The sequence below is a fragment of the Phytophthora sojae genome (genome assembly GCF_000149755.1).
Source record: "Phytophthora sojae unplaced genomic scaffold PHYSOscaffold_2, whole genome shotgun sequence".
NCBI classification, from domain to species: domain Eukaryota; phylum Oomycota; class Peronosporomycetes; order Peronosporales; family Peronosporaceae; genus Phytophthora; species Phytophthora sojae.
The window spans coordinates 1,275,167-1,299,104 of record NW_009258116.1 but is presented as its reverse complement, the minus strand read 5'-3'; the positions used below and the strand labels follow the sequence as shown (position 1 = coordinate 1,299,104).

At 56.8% G+C, this 23,938-nt stretch overlaps 12 protein-coding genes across 12 annotated transcripts; 6 read left to right on the top strand and 6 right to left on the bottom strand.

The window, feature by feature from the left end:
* Window positions 1-974: 974 nt before the first annotated feature.
* On the top strand, window positions 975-1,664 carry PHYSODRAFT_482691 (hypothetical protein; the record flags this gene model as incomplete). The annotated part of the gene is made up of 2 exons (XM_009520162.1): window positions 975-1,301; window positions 1,398-1,664. The coding sequence occupies 2 exons, from the start codon at window positions 975-977 to the stop codon at window positions 1,662-1,664; spliced, it is 594 nt and encodes a 197-aa protein (XP_009518457.1).
* A 1,256-nt stretch (window positions 1,665-2,920) lies between these two features.
* On the top strand, window positions 2,921-3,787 carry PHYSODRAFT_485023 (hypothetical protein; the record flags this gene model as incomplete). The annotated part of the gene is made up of 1 exon (XM_009520161.1): window positions 2,921-3,787. The coding sequence occupies one exon, from the start codon at window positions 2,921-2,923 to the stop codon at window positions 3,785-3,787; it is 867 nt and encodes a 288-aa protein (XP_009518456.1).
* Window positions 3,788-4,257: 470 nt separating this feature from the next.
* PHYSODRAFT_324406 (hypothetical protein) lies at window positions 4,258-6,379 on the top strand (the record flags this gene model as incomplete). Its single annotated transcript, XM_009520160.1, has 5 exons — window positions 4,258-4,393; window positions 4,652-4,801; window positions 4,882-5,537; window positions 5,579-5,830; window positions 5,906-6,379. The coding sequence occupies 5 exons, from the start codon at window positions 4,258-4,260 to the stop codon at window positions 6,377-6,379; spliced, it is 1,668 nt and encodes a 555-aa protein (XP_009518455.1).
* A 1,593-nt stretch (window positions 6,380-7,972) lies between these two features.
* On the bottom strand, window positions 7,973-8,656 carry PHYSODRAFT_253026 (hypothetical protein; the record flags this gene model as incomplete). The annotated part of the gene is given in 2 exon segments (XM_009520159.1): window positions 7,973-8,194; window positions 8,213-8,656. The coding sequence occupies 2 exon segments, from the start codon at window positions 8,654-8,656 to the stop codon at window positions 7,973-7,975; spliced, it is 666 nt and encodes a 221-aa protein (XP_009518454.1).
* A 914-nt stretch (window positions 8,657-9,570) lies between these two features.
* PHYSODRAFT_541019 (hypothetical protein) lies at window positions 9,571-11,538 on the top strand. The gene has a single exon (XM_009520158.1). It carries the CDS (start codon window positions 9,598-9,600, stop codon window positions 11,395-11,397), a length of 1,800 nt encoding a protein of 599 aa, XP_009518453.1. The 5' UTR covers window positions 9,571-9,597; the 3' UTR covers window positions 11,398-11,538.
* A 56-nt stretch (window positions 11,539-11,594) lies between these two features.
* PHYSODRAFT_284704 (hypothetical protein) lies at window positions 11,595-12,602 on the bottom strand. Its single transcript, XM_009520157.1, has one exon. It carries the CDS (start codon window positions 12,536-12,538, stop codon window positions 11,696-11,698), a length of 843 nt encoding a protein of 280 aa, XP_009518452.1. The 5' UTR covers window positions 12,539-12,602; the 3' UTR covers window positions 11,595-11,695.
* Window positions 12,603-14,826: 2,224 nt separating this feature from the next.
* Window positions 14,827-15,132, bottom strand: PHYSODRAFT_295684 (hypothetical protein; the record flags this gene model as incomplete). Its single annotated transcript, XM_009520156.1, has 1 exon — window positions 14,827-15,132. One exon carries the CDS (start codon window positions 15,130-15,132, stop codon window positions 14,827-14,829), a length of 306 nt encoding a protein of 101 aa, XP_009518451.1.
* Window positions 15,133-15,820: 688 nt separating this feature from the next.
* PHYSODRAFT_481491 (hypothetical protein) lies at window positions 15,821-16,306 on the bottom strand (the record flags this gene model as incomplete). The annotated part of the gene is made up of 1 exon (XM_009520155.1): window positions 15,821-16,306. A coding segment is annotated over one exon (486 nt), but the record flags the coding sequence as incomplete, so codon positions are not given.
* A 1,449-nt stretch (window positions 16,307-17,755) lies between these two features.
* PHYSODRAFT_373422 (hypothetical protein) lies at window positions 17,756-18,019 on the bottom strand (the record flags this gene model as incomplete). The annotated part of the gene is made up of 1 exon (XM_009520154.1): window positions 17,756-18,019. A coding segment is annotated over one exon (264 nt), but the record flags the coding sequence as incomplete, so codon positions are not given.
* Window positions 18,020-18,923: 904 nt separating this feature from the next.
* On the bottom strand, window positions 18,924-20,570 carry PHYSODRAFT_486412 (hypothetical protein; the record flags this gene model as incomplete). The annotated part of the gene is made up of 2 exons (XM_009520153.1): window positions 18,924-19,038; window positions 19,300-20,570. 2 exons carry the CDS (start codon window positions 20,568-20,570, stop codon window positions 18,924-18,926), a joined length of 1,386 nt encoding a protein of 461 aa, XP_009518448.1.
* Window positions 20,571-21,601: 1,031 nt separating this feature from the next.
* On the top strand, window positions 21,602-21,865 carry PHYSODRAFT_378359 (hypothetical protein; the record flags this gene model as incomplete). Its single annotated transcript, XM_009520152.1, has 1 exon — window positions 21,602-21,865. A coding segment is annotated over one exon (264 nt), but the record flags the coding sequence as incomplete, so codon positions are not given.
* Window positions 21,866-23,314: 1,449 nt separating this feature from the next.
* PHYSODRAFT_478864 (hypothetical protein) lies at window positions 23,315-23,800 on the top strand (the record flags this gene model as incomplete). The annotated part of the gene is made up of 1 exon (XM_009520151.1): window positions 23,315-23,800. A coding segment is annotated over one exon (486 nt), but the record flags the coding sequence as incomplete, so codon positions are not given.
* Between the last annotated feature and the right edge of the window lie 138 nt (window positions 23,801-23,938).

The window sequence follows — 23,938 nt, the reverse complement described above, 5'->3', positions numbered from 1 at the left end:
ACCACGATGGGCTCCCCGACCGCCTGCGACGAATGCGGCAAGAAGTTCAAGGTGTTCGGCTCCAAGAAGAAGTGCAAGCACTGCATGGACGTGGTGTGCAAGTCCTGCCTTGCCGCGCACCTCGAGCTCAAGCACACGCACCTCAACAACCCCGCGAGGCGTGGCTTGCGTCGTCGCAAGTCGCTGGAGCTGTTCGACGCCGCCGGAAGACACCCGGACGAGCAGGAGGAGCTGCAGTTCCTGTCGCCCATTGGCTCGCCCGACCTGGAGCTCGAGTACGCCGACTCGGGCTCGCCCGACGTGCTGGAGGGTGTGGACGGCGTGGAGAACGTCAGCGACGAGGAAGACGAGGCGGAGTACGACCACGAAGACGACGAGGAGGACGAGGAGCTGCTCATGACGTCGCTTGCCAGGCAGTCCTCCATCGAGGAGGAGGAGATCCAGTACCGGGAGATGCAGAAGATTCAGGGCGCTGTGGCCACCTGGGCGCTCAAGGAGAAGCAGGCCAAGCAGGCGTTGCTGAGGCAGAAGAGGAAGGACAAGCGCTACATGTACTGCTCCATGGGGGCGCCCGTGTTCCCCGAGGTCTGCGAGTACGAGACGTGCAGCGCCTTCGCTGTAAGCTACGCCGTGCTGGCCACGGTCGTCGTCTGGGCGATCTACGGGGCTCTACTCGCGCTCTACCTGCGCGCTCGCGCACTGCCCCTGCTGGGGCTTTAACTTCCGTCCACCATACATATATACATTAACTTCTGTCCAAAAGTGCACAAACTTCCGTCAAAGACGTAATATACTATTCCCCACAAAGTACGAATCTTCTGTTTGACTACCGGGTCACCCACCCCCGACTACCCGGTCACCCTCTTTTCCAGCCAACCAAAAGCTGTGTGCTTCCCCCCTTTCGGGAAGCGCTTTGCCCAGTCATTCTCCCTTTGAATCGCCCGTCGAAGAAGCGCCCGACCCCAAAGGAAAGCATGAGCAAGTTGAACAGCGAGCTGCTGTCGCAGGCCGTGGACGACATCCTGGCCTTCTCGGCCGGCGAGACCGTGACGATCAACGGCACGGAGCTGAAGGGCAAGAAGCGCAACTTCAACGAGACCATCGAGCTGCAGATCGCGCTCAAGAACTACGACCCGCAAAAGGACAAGCGTTTCAGCGGCACGTTCAAGCTGCCCACCGTGCCCCGCCCCAACATGAAGATCTGCGTGCTCGGTAACGCCGTCCACTGCGAGATGGCCGAGAAGGAGGGCTTCGAGTACATGACGGTGGACGACCTCAAGAAGTTCAACAAGAACAAGAAGGTCATCAAGAAGTTCGCCAAGAAGTACGACGCCTTCCTGGCCTCGGACACCCTGATCAAGCAGATCCCGCGTCTGTTAGGTCCGGGCCTCAACAAGGCCGGCAAGTTCCCGACGCTGGTCACGGGCAACGACTCGCTCACGGAGAAGGCCGAGCAGGTGCGCGCCACCATCAAGTTCCAGATGAAGAAGGTCATGTGCCTCAACGTCGCCATTGGCCACGTCGGCCTCGAGAAGAGCCAGATCGTGGTCAACACGCAGCTGGCCGCCAACTTCCTGGCCTCGCTGCTGAAGAAGAACTGGCAGAACATCAAGGTGCTGTACCTCAAGTCCACCATGGGCCCCCCGGTGCAGATCTTCTTCTAAGTTGCTGCTGGATTTGCTGCGAACATTACGCTACTGCTTTGGACGCTTGTGGATCTCTCGTTTTGAGGGAGCTACGAGCTGACAATGACGTCTCACCATTGCGCTGCCGCGTAGGCAGCGCTATGGAAGCTACTTCGACACCTAACTTGGATAACAATTTGAAGGGATTCGTTATCAGGCAAACACTTTATCTTTTGTTATTGTATCTTGTTGTTTGAACCGTTCGTTTAATATGCTCAAAGGACTCGAGCTTCCGACGATCAACTGCCGAAAACCCCAGTGCGCCCCAGGCCAGGTAGATACCTTCGTTGCCTTTCACACTTGGCCCAAACAGCGTTGTGCGGCTCCAATAATGAATGAGGCCAGCTTTGTCGTCCACTCGAGTCGACACTGCGTAGCCAATCTGTCCATGAAGCGTCGGTATCATTCCCTCAAAAATGCGAATTAACACTGTTCACTCAAAGCGGATGAAGATGAGGATTTCGAGGTAAGAAGGTGAGCAAGATAGCTGAGATTCTAGAGGCACTTCGTCCGTTGCTGGCGACTTGGTGTGTGTGGCCTCTGCTTCATAGGTTTGGGCTCGACGAACTGCGTTTCTGGCGCTTTCGACGACAGTCTCGGTCAGAAATTCCTGGCCGAGCGTAGGTACCAAGACTGCTACACTGTAGGATATTTCCTCCATAACGGGTCAGTGCTTGATGCACCAAAGATCGACTGCAGTACGAGCTCTCTATCTATTCATCGCTGTTAGATACGGTCTAGCAGTAAAGCCCCCACCTGTACTTTGGACATACAGAGCGTTCAATATCAGCATCAAGCGGTAGAGTCACCAGCAGTTGAGACTGGTAATCGTGTGCTGGCTAAACAATGTGCAGTCGCGAACACGATCCGAGCCGCGCCGTTATTCGCCTTCTCTCGCACTATCCTGGCCCACTACTTTAGATCTACGTTTCATGCGAACGCTGTCGACGTTTCCCGACGCCCAGAAGCGAAAGCGTCCTTCGCTTCTTTGCTCGTGGATAATGGCGATCGAAAACCTTATTATCCGGGCAAAATTGAGGCGGCCACATGCTGCACTCTATGACCGAGAGTTGATTCTTCATCGTAATCGTAGATAACCGTAAGGCTAGCGGCCGCTTAAACGATGCAGACAGTACACGGCATCTGGCTCAGACTGGCGGTCGCTCGGTCTCCAGCAATCCCAATTCGAGGTCATTCCGAAAAACGCCTCGCCCCGTACAAGACCGAGTATCCAAATGGTGTCTTTGCTGCAGTTCGCTACCTTCGCCGTAGCCTCCACGCTCACCGTTAGCACTACAGATGCAAGGAAGCTCTCGACCGGCGTCTGCTACGCGCCGTGGCACCACTCGACCGTCAACTGGAACGTGCTCGCCGCGGACATGGCCCACATCTCCCAGTACTTCTCCAGTATCCGCACCTTTGAAGCGTTGATGAGCGGCGTCAACGTCGTCGACATGGCAGCAGCCGCTGGACTCCGCGTCGCTGTGGGCGTGCAAATGGGGAACCCGTCGCGGATTGACGCGGAGATTCAGGCGGTTTGTGATGGCTACAAGCGGAACGCATGGGCGGTTGAGGCTGTGTACGTCGGCAACGAGAACCTGCGCAACGGAGGCTTCGGCACATACTCAGCCGAGCAGATCGTTGGATACATCAGACGAGTGAAGCAGTGCGTGGGCAACACGCCGGTTGGCTCCGTGCAGCGCATCAACGAGTGGCTTGGAGCTTCCGGCGCATGGACATTGGCGAACGAATGCAACGTCATCGGAGTCAACATCTACCCGTTCTTCACGCCTGGTTCGCAGTCTTCGTTGAAGAAGTTGGAGGCGCAGTGGGGCCAAATGACGTCCAAGTTCGGATCAAGCAAGCTTCGCCTGACCGAGACGGGGTTCCCGTACGCGGGTGAGAGTTACGCCGGCAACGTCCCGTCGGTCGGCGCAATGACGCAGTTTTTCTACGACTACATGTACGGCTTTGCGAGTGGCAAGGGCCAGTCTTACTGGTTCATGATGTACGACACGACGGTGAGCTACACTGGAGCGGAGTACGAGAAGCACTTCGGGCTCTTCGGCACAGACAAGTCGAAGCGCATTAGCATGCCGTAACTAGCATCGGAAATGATGATGTACCTAGGCCTTAGAATCGCACGTAGAATAGAAACAGCTTCTGCTGTACATAGTTTTCTCACTTGCCTACTTTAAGTATATATTTTTAGCACTCAACTTTAACAAGTATCCTTCATAACTATATGGTAGCATATCGCTGCGATTCTAACCCCTGAAAAATACCTTAAAGTTTGTATGGTGCTTCCGGCTAATAGGAGTGTGCCATCTGCGATTCTTAGCATTTACAACCAATAGACACTACCGTTGCTTAAAATTTCGACCAATTAAATCGAGGGAATGACTGCCAACCGCTGATCTGAACATTCCAACAATATCTGGTTGGAAACGCGATTTGATATCGAGTATGCCATACAAATATCAAGTGAACTACAAATAGAATAAATATTCATAGGTTTCCAACCCCTGCCAGCTCATCTCCGACTCCATTCTGCGTTCCGACGCACACAGGCATGTCGGTGGCATCGCTAGTTCCTGCGAACAGCCAGAGAAGCAGAGCGACGGCTGTGAAGTCTTTCGAAGACTTCCTTGCGAAGAAGGAGCTGACGCTCACAGAAGTGCATGATCGTATTTCTAAGGACAGCACAGGTAAGAGTTTGTTTGTCATTCTGGATAAGTATGGGTGGTTCTTAGTGAAAAAAATAGGAAGGCAAGGAGTAGCTCTGTCCAAGAACACTGTGTTATCTTATTTTGGCAATGCTAAGAACTGGCTGGCGGATCTGTACCCGCAACAGAGCCAATGTGTAGCTAAGAAGCTGCAAAAGATACTATCAACTCTAGATCGGTACTGTGAAAAGAGGCCGGAGCAAGGTGTCACGAAACAAGCGCCACCATGTACTAAGAAAGATATAAAGACTATCATCTCGGCTCTCTACATGGACGCTTCCGCCAACTCCGACTACCTGGATGCGGTGCTAGTGGCGTTGATGTGGTACCTCTACGGTCGTGGTTCTGAGGCTGAGCAATTGGAGAAAGCCCAGCTGTGTGTATTCCCCGGTACGAATCGTGCAGGATTTTGAATTTTTGTATTAATTAACCCCACGAATTATGCTGACCGTTCTGTGCGTATATGCTAGGCGATATGATATTTCTCCGCTTTAAGCGTGTGAAGACTGCTTCGCAACAGGGAATCTCCCTGTTTAAGGATCCTAACGATCCCTTCCCGTGCCCGTTACACGTGCTAGCTGTCGCTCTCGCCCTTCAACCCGCTCCAGGAACTCGCATCTTCCCGCAATTTGCTGACGTACCTGCGCTGTCCGCGTCCGACGACCAAGACGACGATGGCGAGCTGGGGCTGATTGCGCAGCTAGACCGCGAGCTTGCGGAAGCACCTACATGCAAGACTCCACAGCCACGTCGAGCCAACTCGGCCCCTGGTGCCCAAGCTTATATCAATAGACTATTAGTCACGGTTAGTGGACTGCCAGCAGCAAAGGAGAGTGGACTCACGAAGGGACTTACCTCGCACTCCTTCAGAAGAGGTGGGGCCATGCACGCCAACGCCGACAGTCGCATTAGGCCGAACTGGGTTGTTGAACGCGGGGGCTGGAATATGTCGCGCGTGAGCAAGGCGTTTTCCTACATGCTGAACACAACACACGAAGATCAACAAGCTGCGCGCCAATTGAGCGGGTGGAACCCGCAAGCGGGCGCCCGACTTCCAGACCTTACCGCCATGGACGGAGTCGTCCGAGCGCGCGTGGAGAAGCTGCAGGATCTCCTTTTCGCTGCTGTCACTGGTTCCCGACAGTGTCTTGGAACTTGGATCCTCAGGTGCTCGAAGTGTTGATGGCGACCTTGATCCTTCACTTCCCCGAGATGGAACGCCATCGCTTGGATAGCCCGTACGTCCGTCGCATTCATGAAGCCCTTGGTGTCCTCAACATACAGGCCTCCGAGCTGTTGGGATGGTCGATCACCCTCCGAGCTGCATTCAATCCACCTGCAGAAGAGAAACAAGAATCAGCGGGCGAGTCCTCTCAAAACATGATCCGTGTTCTCGAAAAGCTGTCGCAGCAGCTCGACGTGCTATTGCTCCGCTAAACACGCGTAGAGGAAAGGCTGGCTGTTTTGGGGGCGAACGCAGAATCTATTGACAAGAAAACAAACACTACCGAGCAGCAGCACGAAGACGTTGAGCAGTCGCAGCCAAAGCGCGCGCGCAAACGTGCCTCCAAAGCGCTATCGACAGTGTGGTTCGAGTGGTTCACTGCTGTACCACGCATGTACGAATCAACAACAGTTAGCAAAGCCATCCTTCACGAGTCACGACACGCAGTTGCATTCATGATGCTCTGCTTACCTTCTGGGTTCAAGCTGGATCCGGCCTCGCCAGCGTACAAGGCGGAGGTCCACGCTGTTGGAGTCGAAGCCGAGAAGAAGACGCTTGAATACTTGGCTCCACAAGGCTCACAGGCTGTAGCCATTGGCTCGGACGTCAAAGCCATGCGTGCGCTTCACAAAGCAGACCACCTTTCCGTCCTCCTTGACCAGTTTCGCGAGTGCTACTATGAAGGCGAAGTCGTCGACCCGACACCCAATTCTGCCCTTCCGCCATTCCTGCGCTTCACCTAAATGCACACGCAGCACACTAAACAGTCAATAAGATACACAATACGTACAACAGGAGTAGCACGCACTCTCTTAGCCGACCTGTCCAAAAAGAAAGCAAAAACACATAATACTTGATGCCCATGTCGGGGTTTGAACCCGATCCTCCAGGCCCGAAGGCCTGGCGCTCAACCTCACGAGCTCCATGGGCGCGGGTAAGTCGCATCCATCAACAGCACCATACTCGTCCAAACCCTCGGCCACTTGAGTCACACGCCACGAGAGCGCACAGGCGCAACCCAACACACGTCCCAGCAGCGCACATAGCCCAACAGCAAATGGCCGGCGTCAGTAGCACACACGGCCCAGCGGCCAACAGCGCCTGTGTACACGCAGAGACAACAGCATCACAGTCAGCACAGGTAGCACAAGCAGCGTTGCACGACTCGCAGCACTAACCTGGAAGCTTCTGGACTGTTGGCCGAGAATCCAATCGGTATACTGAGCCCATAGAACAGTTCAACGCTGAAGCGATCCTATCACCTTGACGATCCGAATGGCATTGAAGACCTTCTTCATAGTATTCATACGACGGTCCTTATGTTGCAGAGGCAGCCAAGACAAGCGTAGCGCGACCTGAAGATGTGGCTATGTAGTGGTAGTCCCGCGGCACTGGTCTTAATTAGCACAGGCAGGGAAATATTTTTGTGGGTAGTTGGGAAGTATGTCGGTGGCTTAGTTTAGTGATCGAACGCAAACTTCCCCTTTACATTTATTGTGAAAACCGATTAGTTTGTCCTGCTGAATTAGTCGGTTAAACATCACTCATAGCAGATTTGAAGGCCAATAAATCGGGGATGTATCAATTATAATCGGAGTTTAAATCGGTCATCGGTCTCGTAATTATGTGCAGCCTAGCAATTTCGATCAACATGCATTTACCTCGGCCCGAGACTCGCCAAGTGCAGCGGCAACACCGCGCTTAAACGCGTCGCCTGCATATCTCAGCTACATGTATTATAGCGTGCGGCTTTTCCTGCTAGCAAGCAAATCGGCCGGCCCTGGCTTAATCGGTCGATTACCAAATGTAAATCCGACTCATATGCTCTGACTCTGTAAGTCGTCCTAGGTAATAATCTTGAGTATAAATCGAGGTACCCCAGTCTAATTAGGAGGTCGGATTTAACAAATGGGGGGTCGTTGGTCTTATTAAGCCACTAAATCGGCGGATTAACAATCCAATAAGACATTCTAATCGGTTTTCACAATAGATGAAGTTTCTGTTAAGGTCGTGGTAGACGTTGGCACGGTGCCTCGCGCGGGTCCCGCGGTCTGACGGGTATCGAATAGCACCGCGGAGGACGTATAGAGAGTGGAAGTGCGCGAGCATGCACTGAAATAGCGCCTGCGTGGGTTCGGAGGGGCTTCTGGAAGTATAACCGTAAAATATTACTGGTATTACCAATTCCGAGGAGTAGTATTACTTCAATTATCCTTATACATTCGCCCAAAAAACGAGTATAAGTATTAATACAATCTGTATTAATACCGAAATTGTATTACTGAGTAATACAATACTTTGAGCTCTGTTGGTGGCTCGAGTTGAAAACGTCGGGGTCACACTTGTTGTAGGAGAAGGGCCACATGCGGTTGGTGGACGCAGAGAAGCTGGCCCTTGCGAGGTTCCCCAATAGCCAGATCCCCGGCCAAGCCGGGTAGTAGTCGGCAGTAGCAACCTTGCCTGACTTGCCAAGGGCGGAGATCCGGGTTGGCAGAAGCTTTTGACACGGCCCCGGGCAGCTGAGCGCGCACCTCGAGCATGCCTCCTTGGTAGCAAAACTTGTTTCACGACTGGACCATTGCCGAGCGATAGAAGAAGCTGGCGTCCGTGTAGCTGGGAGGGTGCGTGTACATGTTGTAGACGTGGATCACGTTGACTTCGTCCACGGCCTTGATGAAGAAGTAGCGCGTGCCGTCGTCGTCGCACTTGGCGGAGGTCATATTGTGCGAATAGAGCTCCAAAGCTCCGTTGACACCGTCGGGCTTCTCCAGTGACGTCCACATGTGGTCGTTGCCCGGCCGGAAGCTGCGATTCGCCACGTTAAACTCGTCGCTCATAACGAGATCCCATCGTCGGCCACGCGAGCTAATACACACCTGGCGGTCTTTGGGCGTATCCGGGTCGACCCACGGCTTGATACCCGACCTGGTTGGGAACGTCGACCCCGTCAAGGTGCCGTTCTTACCCGAAGCGAGCGTCACAGTGGTGGCGATGAACACCCCAAGCAGCGCCTGCAACATTTCGAGCTGGTGGGATTGCTAGCCGAAGACGGCGAGTTTTGAAGTGGCCGCGTCGAGTTGAGCAGTTGGGCTGGAGTGCGCGAACCCCGTGAGAACAGGACCATATTTCTCTACATGTAGCTGTTTGGAGATTACTGGATGCGCTGGAAATTCTCTGCACTCGCTCCGCGTCATAGTAATCCCGTCGGAAACACGAGCAAGTTACTGTATCCGTCGACCCAAGCCGCTGCCACTTGCTATTTCGTAGTCGACAGCAACACCCGTCCCGCAATCTCCATGGCCACTGCAACGCGACGCCACGCACGTGGAGGCCGCCGATCCTGCCCTTGATCCTTCAGCAGACAGTTGTCCGCCGCCCCTCTCGTTGACTCAACGACGTTGAGTGCCGTCGCGTGGCGCGACGCACGCGATGGAGCGAAGACTAGGACGTAGGTGCAGATTGCCTTCCGCCCTCATTGAGTCGTTCTCCGCTCAGCCGCGTCGCGGAAACATGACCTCGACCAGCTTGTCCTCCTGGAGCTGGTGCGTCTAACAATCCGTGGCGCGTAGTCGAGTTCAGTTGATCACGCGCCCACGACGCCCGCCTCTGATTGGCTCGTCCTCGTTCCCACCAAAACTCCGTCTTAATTACGAAAAATGGGATACCTGTCATCACGTATTAGATGACATTTTATTGCTTCTCACCGTTATTGAGCTTACCCAGACGCATCAAACCGCAACTGTATCCAGACATTCTACCACGAGTAACGCCGCTCCATCCCTTTATCCAAACTAGACCTTCCCGCTGTCGCAGGTTCAACCGCGACATAGAGCGCATCCCGCAATACAATTGCCAAGTCACTTGTCAATCCGCGCTGGCCTGCCCCAGCACAAGCCCCAGTATGGAGAGCCTGTTCGCGCTGCCCGAGGCGTCCGCGGGCGCCGCGGCGTCGCCCCCGCGCATGTTCCACGCGACCGCCTACTCGTACGCGTCGCCGCCGCCTCCCTCCGCGCAGTCGTGGAGCTCCCCGTCCGCCTGCAGCGGCAGCGAGGGCGCGGCGTCGCCCGCGTCCGACGACGTGTCGGCGGAGCTGCCGGCGCCCAACCTGGACCGCGACTGGGAGATCCTAAGCGACCTGCTGATCGACGACGCGCTGAGCGCGCTTCCGCCGCCGCAGAGCGTCAATTTCGTGCCCAATTCGCAGTATTTGGCCCAGAATTCGGGGCAGCACGCCCAATTGAGACAGAGTGAGGCCACGCCGGCGTCCCCGTTCACAGGCGCCATGCCGGCAGGTTACAGCAGCTCCAGCAGCGTCAGCAGCGCTCCCGAGGCGGCGCCCGTGGCCCCGCGACCAGCTGCGAGCGCTGCGAAGGGACCCAACAAGGCGCCGAGAGGACGCGGCAGGGGACGGAAAGTGGCCGACGCCGGCGTCAAGAAGGAACCGCTGACGCTGGAGGAGCAGAAGAAGCAGCGCCGCAGGTCCCAGATCGCCTCGAGCGTGCAGAGGCACCGGGAGAAGAAGAAGTGCCTCGTGGAGTCGCTGCAGACCGACATGGTGCGCTTGACGGCGCAGCTGGCGGAGCTGCGCGCGCAGCGGAGAGCGCAGTTGGCAGACAACGACCAGCTAGTGGCCTACGAGGAGGAGGCCATGACCCAGCGACGCAAGAGGAAGCTAGCCGAGCAGAACAACCAGGTGCTCAAGCAGGCGCTGTTCCAGCAGACGGCCTTCCTGGGCGGCATGCGCGCCCTGATGGGCGGGAGCGGCATGCCCAGCTCCAGGACCATGGAGTTCCACGACTGGGTGCACTCGTACACGGCGCTGGCGTCCAGAGACGCGATGGCCCGGAGGAAGGAGTACGTGGCCCACTTCCCGCAGAGCAAGATGGAGCTGGCCAACAAGCTGGTGCTCAAGGACACGGAGGAGGAGACCCAGAGGCTACTGGCCACGGGTCATGTGTACTCGGGCAAGGTCAAGCTGCTGCACGACGGCACGCGCGACGCCCTGGAGCTGGACTGCGGATACACGGACGTCATGATGCGCGAGCTGTTCGGCCAGCCGAACAGTGCCCCCAATACGGACGACGCTGGTGACGGCCGCGTGATCAAGGAGTTTTCGTCCGTGTTCCTGTTCCGTGAGACGCCTCAGTGCACGCTGGATACTCTGATGGACCTGGTGTTCACGAGCATGAGGTCCATCGGCGTGTATTACCCAGGATCCGTGTACCAGTCTCGCTCTGTGGATGAAGTGTACCAAGACGAAGACGATGGAGTGACCAAGTCGCGCGTGTTCTACGCGGACTTGGCGGCGTCGATGGAGCCGATCTTGGAGATCGTAGACGAAACGCGCGAGGCTGACGAGATCAAGGTGGAGGCTCGTGTGATAACCCGAGAGTCGCGCAACAAGGACGAGGGCATGATCCTGTGGGACTACGTGGACGACGACTCGCTGCACCCGATGCCAGTGGACGCCCCCGGTAACAGGACGATCCGACGCAATGTGTGCGGTGGCATGGTGATCCGACGTGAGCCTGGCACTGGCATGTTGTCTGTAAGACACGTGTCCGTCAAGGGCTACTGCCCCCTGGACAAGGCGAAGAACTTGCCGATGTCACCGAGCTCCCCAGACGCAGAGGAGGCACAACGCGCCGTGTCGCGACGCATCGGCCTGCAGGCGACGGAGTATGAGCGCATTAAGGACCGGTGCACCCGCTTCGTCTTCAACGACATCACGCGCCGACTAGGCGAGCTCCACGTGTCGTGATCGTTCGCCTCAGTCGGCGATGAGTTTATCTACCCTTACTACGTGTTGCTATGCGTATCAAATGCCCTAGCGCAGCTAGCTTTCCTCCTCCCATTAATTTTGAAAATGTATCAACTCGAAGCGAGAGCGATTGATTCATCCACCCAAAGCCTTATCCGGGAAGACTTCCACTGGAAGGGACAACTCGAGGGGAGGCGCAGGGTAACGAAAGCTTAGCTCTTTGATAACATAATACCGGTCGCTGCTTAGCCGGTAACTTTTCTCTCTCTCTCTCTTACTCTCTCTTCATCCTCTAGGCTTAGTTCATGGCGCCGACGAGAGCCACGGCGATGATGGCCGACACAATGGCGGCGAGGTTGGCCTGGGGCACGGCCGAGGCGGCGCTGGAGCCCGCGGCGCTGCTGCTGCTGCTGCCGCTGGTCGATGACGTCGAGGTCGAGTTGGAGTCGTCCGAGCCGGCGGACGAGGCCGTGAGCGAGTACGAGTCGGCGATGCCCACGCCCGCGGCGTTGCGCTCGGCCACCGTGTCGAGGATCTCCTGGGGGCAGATGGCCGAGCAGTTGAAGCGCTTGACGCCCGCGAGCTGCTTGTCGGCCGCGTCGTTCTGGGCGATGCACGACATGCACGTGTGGCAGATGGAGGCGGGCTCCGTGGCCGTCGTGTTGATCTCCTGCACGCAGTGGAGCTTCTCGGCGCAGATGGGGCCCTCCTCCGTGGACGTGGCGATGTAGCCGTACGAGTCGACGCACTGCAGCTGGTCGCTGCACTCGCCGAACTGCGGCACGGAGCCCGACGTGGCGTTCGGGTTGGCCGAGTTCTGGCAGCTCTCGACGTCGTTGGCCTTGCACTCGCACATCTTCTTCTCCTTGCCGTTCTGCTTGCCCTTGGACACGCACTCGAGCTCGTAGCCGTTGAGCTCGGCGCAGTTGTCGTCGCACTCGAGGCTCAGGAACTGCAGCACGCACTTGGCCGGGTTGTACTCCGTGCCCTCGAACTCGGTCGTGCCGCTCTCGGCTTGCACCGTCGTGCCGTTCGTGCCCACGGCCATCGTGAGGCTGCCGCTGTCGTCGGCGGCCATGGCGCTAGAGGAGGCGCTGAGGGCCAGCACGGCCGCGACCTGGAGCACCGACGAGAAGGCCATTGGATCGATCGGATACTGTACTCTCGGGGGAAAGTTAGTGGAGACTTGCGGACGGCTGGCGTCGAATCGGGAAATGAGCTGCTGAGCTTGGAGGAGGCTTTTTGGTGGAGGGCTGTGACTGCTTGCACTTTGCCCGCAGCTGGGTGCTGTTCAGATGCGGCCCTTGCACCGACTCTCTGATCTTTCTGCTTTTTCACGAAATTTGACTAGTACTCGTGAACTTTACACTGTATGTATCAGAATGTTTGTATGGGATGGAGGAAAGTTACTGAATGGGATCTTTGATCTTTTCGCTGTTTGGGATCTTTTTGCTGTGCGGTGATAGGAATTGAGCGCGGCAAAGCTCGCGGTTAATCATGGGAAAACCTGAGCGTTCCCCATGGCCGCACGCTGTGCGGCTGAGTGTTTCCTGCATCTCGCACGGCAAAGCTCAGTTTCCGGCCTTTCGACACTTTTACACTTGAGAGCGGCGGGGTTTTCGCGGAAAAGCGCCACACCGCGAGGTCTCCTGGACCAGCGTGGGTGCAAAGGGCCCGGTCTCTGACGAGTGCGGCATTGTGAGCCAGAGCTCATGCTTGGCGAGAAGGTTCCTGTCTCGATGACCTTCGCGTTAGCTATGCTGCCAGGCAGTCATGTCCTTCAAGACTTGAGCTCCTCGCTCACTCCAAGATTCTCGCCACTTCAAGCCCAAGATCCTGGTCTGGTATCTCTCATGGATGTGGGTCATGGGCGACGAATATTTTGCCGCCGATGACGATACCTACAGTACTGTACATCAATCAAGGGCGGAGACACTTGATGAAGCCGTGCACCGTGGCACTGACGCCAGCGCTTCAAAGCGTTCCGAAAGCCCCGTACACTGTACGGGCCCCGTACTACGGGGCTTTCGGAACGCTTTGAAGCGCTGTACGGTACAGGTGGTGAATGCTGATGCAAAGTTTGACTTTAAATTTGCGTCTTGCACCGGCGATGAAGGTACAGTGAGTAATGCGCGTTAGCGTCGCGGCGAGACTTGGCGGGTGCAGCGAGATCACGCGGCCGCCACGCTGCATGGCAGGTGGGGGCACCTCGGAGACCACCCGATGGCGTTGATTCGGGCCAGCGCTGTTGAGGCCGCTCGAGCGTTGCACATGCGTCCTGGTTGGGGAGGTTTGACACCGGTGGTGCCTCCACATTGTCTTACAGCTCGTACGCGCCGGTGGTCAAGCCAGTTGGAGAGTGCTTACGTACACAGTCTTTTTTGATGGGGGTCGAGGGGGGGGTGAATGTGACATAGAAGAGGACCAACGGAGGCGGGCCCAGCGACGAGCATTCCAGCCAGCCGAGCACTGTTCTCGCCAGGTGAGAGAATCTTTTTATCGCAGGAGCGCAGCGACTGCCTTTGCGGAGCGCAGCGGAGCAAAGCCATTTCCCGCGGATGACATCCGTCCTGCGGGAAGGTCGTCACATTGTGGGGTGATGGGCTGCCTATACAAACTCCAAGATATCACCGAAAATAGACTGTGTACGTAAGTCCTGCCAATCCAGTTGAGGCGTCTGCGAGTTGTGGAGCTCGCAGCGCCAGGAGTTTACGTGCTGCGCCACCGCCACAAGGTGCGCGCGTTGGTAGCGCCCGGCGGAATGGAGAGTCTTGAGCTACTGTACTACCCGTGAGTCATTGGCGTGAGTGGAGGAAGCACTGCCACAACCCACCTGATAAAAATTTGAGTGGACTCTATGCGTGTTGTGGCTGAGTTCAATCAAGCATGCACCTGGATTCGGTAGCGAAGCTGATACGTCAGTGCGAATTTCCGCTTCGTCCATTGCGTTGTACGACATCAGCGCCTCCCTTCCGAGATTTTGAGCTCGCGATCATTTGGTGCTAGAAGTGTTCACTCGAGCAGATTGTGTTGATAAATTTGCTTCGGAGAATCACAATGGCCTGAAAGCTACTTTCTGCGGAAAGTGATGCCATTCAATTTTCTTCTGCGCTGGAGTTTGTCCGAAGAAATGGACTGAAGGACATATAACCGAGTATTAACAGTTAGTCACTGGGGCAGCGACAACAAGCGGACAGAGCTGCCGGCGACTTTGGATGCGAGTAGCAGTAACATCAGGCAGCAACACACCGAACACTAGGCACTGGGAAGAGTGAGGCCCAGAACTTCGTCCCTGTGGATCAAAACTGATTTGAAGTGTGGTGATGAATTTGGAGCCTTTATTTGAGTCTTGCGGATCCTCAGATCATATACCGGCCTACCTTCTTGCTCCAGGCGAGCCACAGCCTGTATCCCTGCGTCAGTCCCACATCAGACGGCTTCCTTGTACACGGCCTTGGGGTCCTTTGCTAAGCCTTGATCTGCATGTTGTTTGAGAGTTTCTTGAGTTTGCAGCCTTGCTGAGAGCGGAGTAAACGCTAGACGGGATGATTCCTCTTTCTGCAGCCTCAGCATCAGTCGTATCGACCGTCCGCAGCGAGCGCTTAATAGGGAGAGACTGAGACCAGGGTTCAGCGTTAATCGAAGTGTCCTGGGCTTGGTTGATATCGTTGGTCTCGTCCAAACCGTGTCGATGCTGACCAGGACGGCAACGACGACTGGGACGTAGTCCCCCATGGTTTCTGTCGGTGGACTTGAGTTCTTCCGTTCGCAAGACAATTTGGGAACTGAAAAGGTAGAGTGAGGCATCCGGTGGGCGAATTCGAATCCCCCGCGGAGTGAAGTTACGGATGGGTTGTCAGTCGGGTGTGCGAAAGCGCTACAAATTGTTTTGCGGCATAGTTGATCTGTAGTATTTGGAAGCAGGAAGGTTTTCCGCATAAACTAAGTCGATCAAGGGCTAGACTCAGTCACTGTTGCGATGGTCTTGATTTCGGCTCCGTTACGAAGTTACTGGTGGCATCATACAGTTCCGTAATTTTCGAGGCATAACGCAAAATGTAGCATCAATCAGTTCCTCGGTGTAGCAGAGTGCGAATAACTTCCAACCCCAAGGGCTTGTTGACAGCGATAAGGTGTGTTCAAATCATCTCGAGTACGATCTTTCATTATTTGAAAGTTAAATGAAGCAAGCGTAGGAACTTGAAATTGAACGTGTGTATTGAGTTTGAGTTATCAACACGAGCTGAAGGCTCACACATGCATATGTATAGTGCCGTGAAAGCGACGAGCTTGGCCATCAAAAACGGCAATGCAACTGAGCTGCATGCGCCAGAAAGTCTTGCTTGAGCCGGGTCGTTCACGTGCACTTCGCGGTCGATTTGTTTGGTTCTTGTTGGTACTGGCCGATGGCGTGGATGGCCAATTAGAAGACGGTCTTCATCGGAGGCTCAGTAGGGTACCCGGGCTGCTTCGTCTCGTAAGCCGGGGGCTGCGTGGTCTTGACTGGGTCCTTAAGTCCGCCCGGGTACTTGGAAGGCGCCTTGGTAGATTCGTATCCCTTGGGAGCCTTGGGGTCTTCCGCCGGGGCCTGGGTGGACTCGTATCCCTTAGGAACCTTAGGGTCTTCGATTGGCGCCTCCGTGGACTCGTATCCCTTGGGAGCCTTAGGGTCGACTACCGGTGCCTCCGTGGATTCGTATTCCTTCAGGCTCTTAGGGTCCTTGGCCGACACCTCGGTAGATTCGTGGGGGGGGTACCCCTTCGGTGCCTCCGTGGATTTGTCAGAGGGGTATCCCTTCGGAGCCTTGGGGTCTTCAATTGGCGCCTCAGTGGATTCGTACCCCTTCGGAGCTTCAGTAGATTCTTGAGGAGGGTACTCCTTCGGGCCCTTGGGGTCCTCAGCTGGGGCCGCGGTAGATTCGTGAGGGGGGTATCCCTTGGGAGGGTCAACGTGGTAGTCACCAGCGATCTTCTTGCCGTACTTGTCGCCGGTCTTGAGCTCCTTGTCGCCGCCTTCCGTGGAGGACGTGGCATAGTCCGTCGTGGTGCTGCCCTCAGTCGTTTCGTCCGAGCCGTTCGAGCTGTCCGAGCCCTCAGTGGTGCCATAGTCCTTGCCTTCCTTGGTGTAGCTGCCCTCTTCTTCCGATCCCGAGGCGCTAGTGCTGGTGCTGGTGCTGGTGCTGTAGTCGGTGGTCGTCTTGCTGCCGTCAGTCTTCGAGGCAGACCCGCAGTCTTCCTCGGACGTGCTGCCCTGAGTCACAGCTGACCCCGTCGAGCTAGTTCCGTAGTCGCCCGTCGACTGGCTGCCCTCCGATGCACTGGTTGACTCGTAGGCGCTGGTGCTACTGGTGGTCCCATAGCCATAGTCAATCACTGTCTTCCCACCCTCAGTGTTGCCACTTCCCGACGAGCCGGTGCTGTAGTCCACCGTCGTCTGCTCGCCCTCCGAAGCGCTGCTCGTGTACGTGGCGCTTCCGGTGCTTCCCTCCGTGCTGGTTGATGCGGACGAGTAGACAGCGCTTCCGGTGCCGTAGTCCGTGGTGGTTTGGCTGCCTTCCGTACTGGCGACGTAGGTGGCGCTTCCAGTGCTGTAGTACACATCGGTTTGACTGGCTTCGCCTCCCTCCGTCGTGGTCGATCCAGTCGTGTACGTGGCACTTCCGGTGGCGTAGCCTTCCGTGGTTTGGCTCCCTTCCGTCGACTCACCAGACCAGTAGGTCGCACTACCGGTGCTGTAGTCCACGGTCGTTTGGCCTTCTTCCGTTTGGTAGGTCGCACTTCCAGTGCTGTAGTCCACAGCAGTTTGGCTTCCCTCGGTCGACTCGGTCGTGTAGGTCGCGCTTCCCGTGGAGTACGTTCCGTAGTCGACGTCTCCTTCAGTAGAGGTAGTCGACTCAGTCGTGTAGGCAGCACTTCCGGTGCTAGCAGAGCCGTAGGTCACGGTAGTCTCTTCGCCCTCTGTGGCCTCCTCAGAGGTCAACTGCGTGGAGTAGCTCACGTCCCCCTCCGTGCTACCAGTGGTGGTGGTGGTGGCGCTGTAGTAGTCGCCAGAGCTCTCGGCTGTACCGTAATCCACGCTCGAGTCGTCCTGAGAAGGGTAGGTGGCGTCTCCATAGCCTCCGGTCACAGTACCCGTCGGCGCAGGCGTCGGGGTGGTGTCGTAGTCGTAGTCGTAGTCTCCACCCTCCGTCGACTCGGTAGTGTAGGTGCTGGGCGCGGGTGTAGAATAGCCACCACCGGTCGTAGCTTCATCCGGGCCAACCTCGCACTTGACAGTGAGGGGCATATCCGCAGTCGTGTCGTAGCCTACTTGCTGGCCGGATGCAGTGTACCCGGCTTCAGTGGTAGCATCATAATCCGTCGTGGGGAACGCACAGCCCCACGTGTCTCCCGTCACGTAGACGCACTCGGCGTCCACGGGGGCCACGCAGTCGGTTCCGTTGAAGGACGGCAGGTACGGGTAGCAGTCGCCGACGGCAACGTCGCCCGCCTGGGGGCACGTCTGGCCCACAGGCGCCGCGCCGTCACCGGAGCACGGGAAGCCGCGAGCCTCGGGCAGCGCGTAGGTGGCGTCGTACTGCACGGAGATCGGGACGTCGGCAGACGCGAGTCCCGCCGCGATGATGCCGGCCAGAGCTGCAGCAGCAGCAGGTTTTCTCGAGGCCATCAGTCTGTCGCTCAGTCGGTCGATCGGTTGATCGAGAGGAGGAGGTCGATGTCACCGCGAACGGGGAAGTTGAGGAATGAGAGCGTTCGACTTGAGAGACGAACAAGAGGCTCGTGAGAGGAGCCCCTGGGCTTCACCGCTGTTTGGTTCGGTCCAAAAGCGTCGTCTTTGGGGATCCGTCGATAGTAGAAACCCAGTCAGTAAGTACCCCTTGAGGCTTTCTCGAAACGGATGATAAATGATACCGACGGCTTGGCGGGGCGCGGAGCCTGTCGTGGGTGGCCACGCATACGACCGGGGCTTTCTTGTTGCAGCGACTAGCGCAAGGGTGGGTGGGTGGTGTAAGGGGAGATGGAAATTGGCGGAAGATGATAGTTTGGTTCTGCTCTTGGGCTCAGCTAGATCATGGAAAGTAGTTTCCATTTTAGCGCCTTGTGTTCCGCTTTCCATGGAGGAGACGCTATTCACCTGTGGGTGTCTGTCTTTAGGTTCCGGTGCGAGACAGATGCCAAATACGATACCCGCCGCTGCTTTGATATGGTTGCAATGACTCAATAGAATTGAGTCAATACGCTTACAGAAACCTAAATCACTCGCGGTTTCAGTCGACCAAAGCGGTGGTAACGAACGAAATGAGATGGCTACACTAGCATACTACAGTACGGAGACGGGGGGATAGCAATTTTGATTGAAACGGCAGATTCGACTGGCAAGTACTCCATGGATGTATGATAGTCCCCATCGTGCACGAACACAGCAACAGATTTCGTTAGCGTTTGGACGAACGCTGGTGATGTACTTCGCGTCAAAATTCAGCTACGTAAACTAGGTTACAAATGTATTCCTCAAGCCAATCTATCTAAATGCTGCGGTGAGTGCTAGTGTGGATACTACAAAGTCGGCGACGAATCGCTGAGCCAGCGTCGCTGGAGATGGTGACGAACATCGCCACCAGAACGGCAACCACAAGGAAACTCGTCGACGACATTCTGGAGCTCATTTCCACTGGGCTGGGTACCCCTTGTCGAAGTTTCGCTGCCATCTCAACTGCTTCATTATCAGCCACCGCTGCTGCGCCGTTGACTTGAGCAGCCGCCACTCCATCGACCGCCTCCTCATTCTCCTCAACCGGAATGTTCTCGTCCTCTGCTTCACCTTCTTCCTCAGAGTGCGAGTCGTTTTCCCAGTCTTCTACGGCGTCTGGAGCTTCGGGGCCTTCCTCTTCTTCGGGGTACAGCTTCCAGCCATCACCCACAGTCTCCTCCACCTCCGTTGCATTCTCGTACGGGACCCAGTGTAGCTGGCCACACGAGTTCGTGTCGTTCATCCAGCCTTCAAGTGAGACGTTGGCGAACTCGAGGAAGCTCTCGAACGACCGCACCGTACCGAAGCCGTACTTCTCAAGCTCGAAAGTATCAACTGGTCCCTTGAACGGGATCCCGAGGCGGAGACGCACGCGGTTTCGAGCCATTTCCGTGTCCAGCTCCTTTTTCACGGGGTCCATAGGTGACGCCCAAAAGCTCGCCGGCTTTTTCGAGTAGTTATGGTACAAAACATTGCCCAATCTACTCGGCGAGTACAAGTCGTAGCCGTACGTCCAGTAGTTGGCAGACCGCATGAACTCCTCGCCGTCCCAGAGCCACGGCGTGTGCGAGTCGATCAGCACCCTGCGCTCTGCGTGGCACTTGCTGAACGAGTAGCCACCGCCCCAGAGCGCGGCCATCTGCGGCATCCACGAGTCTTTGATCAAACTGGCGCCTACGATACGCGTCAAACCATTGCCACCACGGATAGTAGTGCACAGGTGAGGAATTGAATTGATGATTGCGTTGTCCCCGTTCTCCTTGACCATACCGTCGTGTGTGTGGTGCGGGTACATGGTCATGACCGCCATCTCGTTGTCGATCGACGCCCAGTCCGCCAGGATGTTCTCGTCCCAGCGGTTCGTGAAGACGCTGTGGCCGTCCACTTGCAGACAAAACTCTTGGTCGCCCACCAACTTCTGCTGCAGGTGACGAGCCGTCGTGCATCCAGCCGACTTAGCCGCGTCGCGAGTGTCCACGGTGATCTGAGCCTTGTACCGGCACTCTTGGTCTTCAGGCCACTCCTCCGCCGCCATTTTGCAGTACTCGTCGAGACAAGTTGGGTCTCCCTCGTAGATTTGCTCCACGATGCCGAATTGGAGCCGTTCCGGGTGCGTTGCTCGCTTCAGCGCTGTGAACAGGGTCTTGCCACACCGATACCCGTCTCGAAAGACCGACGAGCCCACGAACATGTCGAAGGAGTCGGGGATTTGAGCTGGTGGCGGTCGCAAGTCGCTTTCCGACGGATCCAGCGGAATGTGCTGCACAGTCGGGTTCAGCTTGGCCGACTTGGCCCAGTTGTCCCAATGGATGGTCGACTCGTTGACTCCAGCTTCTGCGTCGACTTTGATTTCGCCGCTGGCATCGCCGTCCGCGGTTGCAAGTGCCAGGAGCGCAGCAGCACAAGTCACGAGTCGCAGCATGATCCTGGGAGGTTGAGTCGGTGGGTGCGTAAGTTAGAGACTGAGGCAAGTAGCGCCTGCCTTTCACGACCGCTCGAGTGGGGTCGCGTACGTCAGCGTTCGTCTGTCGGGAGAAGTTCAGAGGAAGTATACTATAAGCACGCTAGCATTCATGGAAATCTTAACAAAACAGTGTCACGTTTGAGCCTTTGTGCTCGTTGCTGCCCACCTGCTCTTGTTGGAGGCACCTCAACCTCCATGTGCTATCCCAGAAGGTTTCTATTGATAATGCATCCATGTTTCCATGATGGAAAGAGGACAGGATAAATCCTCAACCTGGAGTTTGAAACGAAACGAATAAAAGCAAGGGAACACGTCATTTCGTCCATGCCCCCCCACACACACACGCAATGCCATGGTAGTGTAACCATCTCATATCGTTCGTTACTCCAGGTCGATTGTCGATGTCGATTGAAACCGCTGATAGATTTCGAGAAACTCTCCTCTAAGCGTATAGAGGCGTGGCAAACGCTATCAAAGCATCGTGCTCGCTACTTGTCCAGTGTACCGGAACTCGAAGGCTGAGGTGCCTCGGAAAAATAGTTTCCATTGACTAGCAAGCAAACCCATCGATTACCCCCCCCCCCTCCTCTCCAACTCCACCAGTACATAGCTACACCCTCACGCTAGTCGCTGCAACAGGAAAGCCCCGGTCGTATGCGTGGCCACCCACGACAGGCTCCGCGCCCCGCCAAGCCGTCGGTATCATTTATCATCCGTTTCGAGAAAGCCTCAAGGGGTACTTACTGACTGGGTTTCTACTATCGACGGATCCCCAAAGACGACGCTTTTGGACCGAACCAAACAGCGGTGAAGCCCAGGGGCTCCTCTCACGAGCCTCTTGTTCGTCTCTCAAGTCGAACGCTCTCATTCCTCAACTTCCCCGTTCGCGGTGACATCGACCTCCTCCTCTCGATCAACCGATCGACCGACTGAGCGACAGACTGATGGCCTCGAGAAAACCTGCTGCTGCTGCAGCTCTGGCCGGCATCATCGCGGCGGGACTCGCGTCTGCCGACGTCCCGATCTCCGTGCAGTACGACGCCACCTACGCGCTGCCCGAGGCTCGCGGCTTCCCGTGCTCCGGTGACGGCGCGGCGCCTGTGGGCCAGACGTGCCCCCAGGCGGGCGACGTTGCCGTCGGCGACTGCTACCCGTACCTGCCGTCCTTCAACGGAACCGACTGCGTGGCCCCCGTGGACGCCGAGTGCGTCTACGTGACGGGAGACACGTGGGGCTGTGCGTTCCCCACGACGGATTATGATGCTACCACTGAAGCCGGGTACACTGCATCCGGCCAGCAAGTAGGCTACGACACGACTGCGGATATGCCCCTCACTGTCAAGTGCGAGGTTGGCCCGGATGAAGCTACGACCGGTGGTGGCTATTCTACACCCGCGCCCAGCACCTACACTACCGAGTCGACGGAGGGTGGAGACTACGACTACGACTACGACACCACCCCGACGCCTGCGCCGACGGGTACTGTGACCGGAGGCTATGGAGACGCCACCTACCCTTCTCAGGACGACTCGAGCGTGGATTACGGTACAGCCGAGAGCTCTGGCGACTACTACAGCGCCACCACCACCACCACTGGTAGCACGGAGGGGGACGTGAGCTACTCCACGCAGTTGACCTCTGAGGAGGCCACAGAGGGCGAAGAGACTACCGTGACCTACGGCTCTGCTAGCACCGGAAGTGCTGCCTACACGACTGAGTCGACTACCTCTACTGAAGGAGACGTCGACTACGGAACGTACTCCACGGGAAGCGCGACCTACACGACCGAGTCGACCGAGGGAAGCCAAACTGCTGTGGACTACAGCACTGGAAGTGCGACCTACCAAACGGAAGAAGGCCAAACGACCGTGGACTACAGCACCGGTAGTGCGACCTACTGGTCTGGTGAGTCGACGGAAGGGAGCCAAACCACGGAAGGCTACGCCACCGGAAGTGCCACGTACACGACTGGATCGACCACGACGGAGGGAGGCGAAGCCAGTCAAACCGATGTGTACTACAGCACTGGAAGCGCCACCTACGTCGCCAGTACGGAAGGCAGCCAAACCACCACGGACTACGGCACCGGAAGCGCTGTCTACTCGTCCGCATCAACCAGCACGGAGGGAAGCACCGGAAGCGCCACGTACACGAGCAGCGCTTCGGAGGGCGAGCAGACGACGGTGGACTACAGCACCGGCTCGTCGGGAAGTGGCAACACTGAGGGTGGGAAGACAGTGATTGACTATGGCTATGGGACCACCAGTAGCACCAGCGCCTACGAGTCAACCAGTGCATCGGAGGGCAGCCAGTCGACGGGCGACTACGGAACTAGCTCGACGGGGTCAGCTGTGACTCAGGGCAGCACGTCCGAGGAAGACTGCGGGTCTGCCTCGAAGACTGACGGCAGCAAGACGACCACCGACTACAGCACCAGCACCAGCACCAGCACTAGCGCCTCGGGATCGGAAGAAGAGGGCAGCTACACCAAGGAAGGCAAGGACTATGGCACCACTGAGGGCTCGGACAGCTCGAACGGCTCGGACGAAACGACTGAGGGCAGCACCACGACGGACTACGCCACGTCCTCCACGGAAGGCGGCGACAAGGAGCTCAAGACCGGCGACAAGTACGGCAAGAAGATCGCTGGTGACTACCACGTTGACCCTCCCAAGGGATACCCCCCTCACGAATCTACCGCGGCCCCAGCTGAGGACCCCAAGGGCCCGAAGGAGTACCCTCCTCAAGAATCTACTGAAGCTCCGAAGGGGTACGAATCCACTGAGGCGCCAATTGAAGACCCCAAGGCTCCGAAGGGATACCCCTCTGACAAATCCACGGAGGCACCGAAGGGGTACCCCCCTCACGAATCTACCGAGGTGTCGGCCAAGGACCCTAAGAGCCTGAAGGAATACGAATCCACGGAGGCACCGGTAGTCGACCCTAAGGCTCCCAAGGGATACGAGTCCACGGAGGCGCCAATCGAAGACCCTAAGGTTCCTAAGGGATACGAGTCCACCCAGGCCCCGGCGGAAGACCCCAAGGCTCCCAAGGGATACGAATCTACCAAGGCGCCTTCCAAGTACCCGGGCGGACTTAAGGACCCAGTCAAGACCACGCAGCCCCCGGCTTACGAGACGAAGCAGCCCGGGTACCCTACTGAGCCTCCGATGAAGACCGTCTTCTAATTGGCCATCCACGCCATCGGCCAGTACCAACAAGAACCAAACAAATCGACCGCGAAGTGCACGTGAACGACCCGGCTCAAGCAAGACTTTCTGGCGCATGCAGCTCAGTTGCCTTGCCGTTTTTGATGGCCAAGCTCG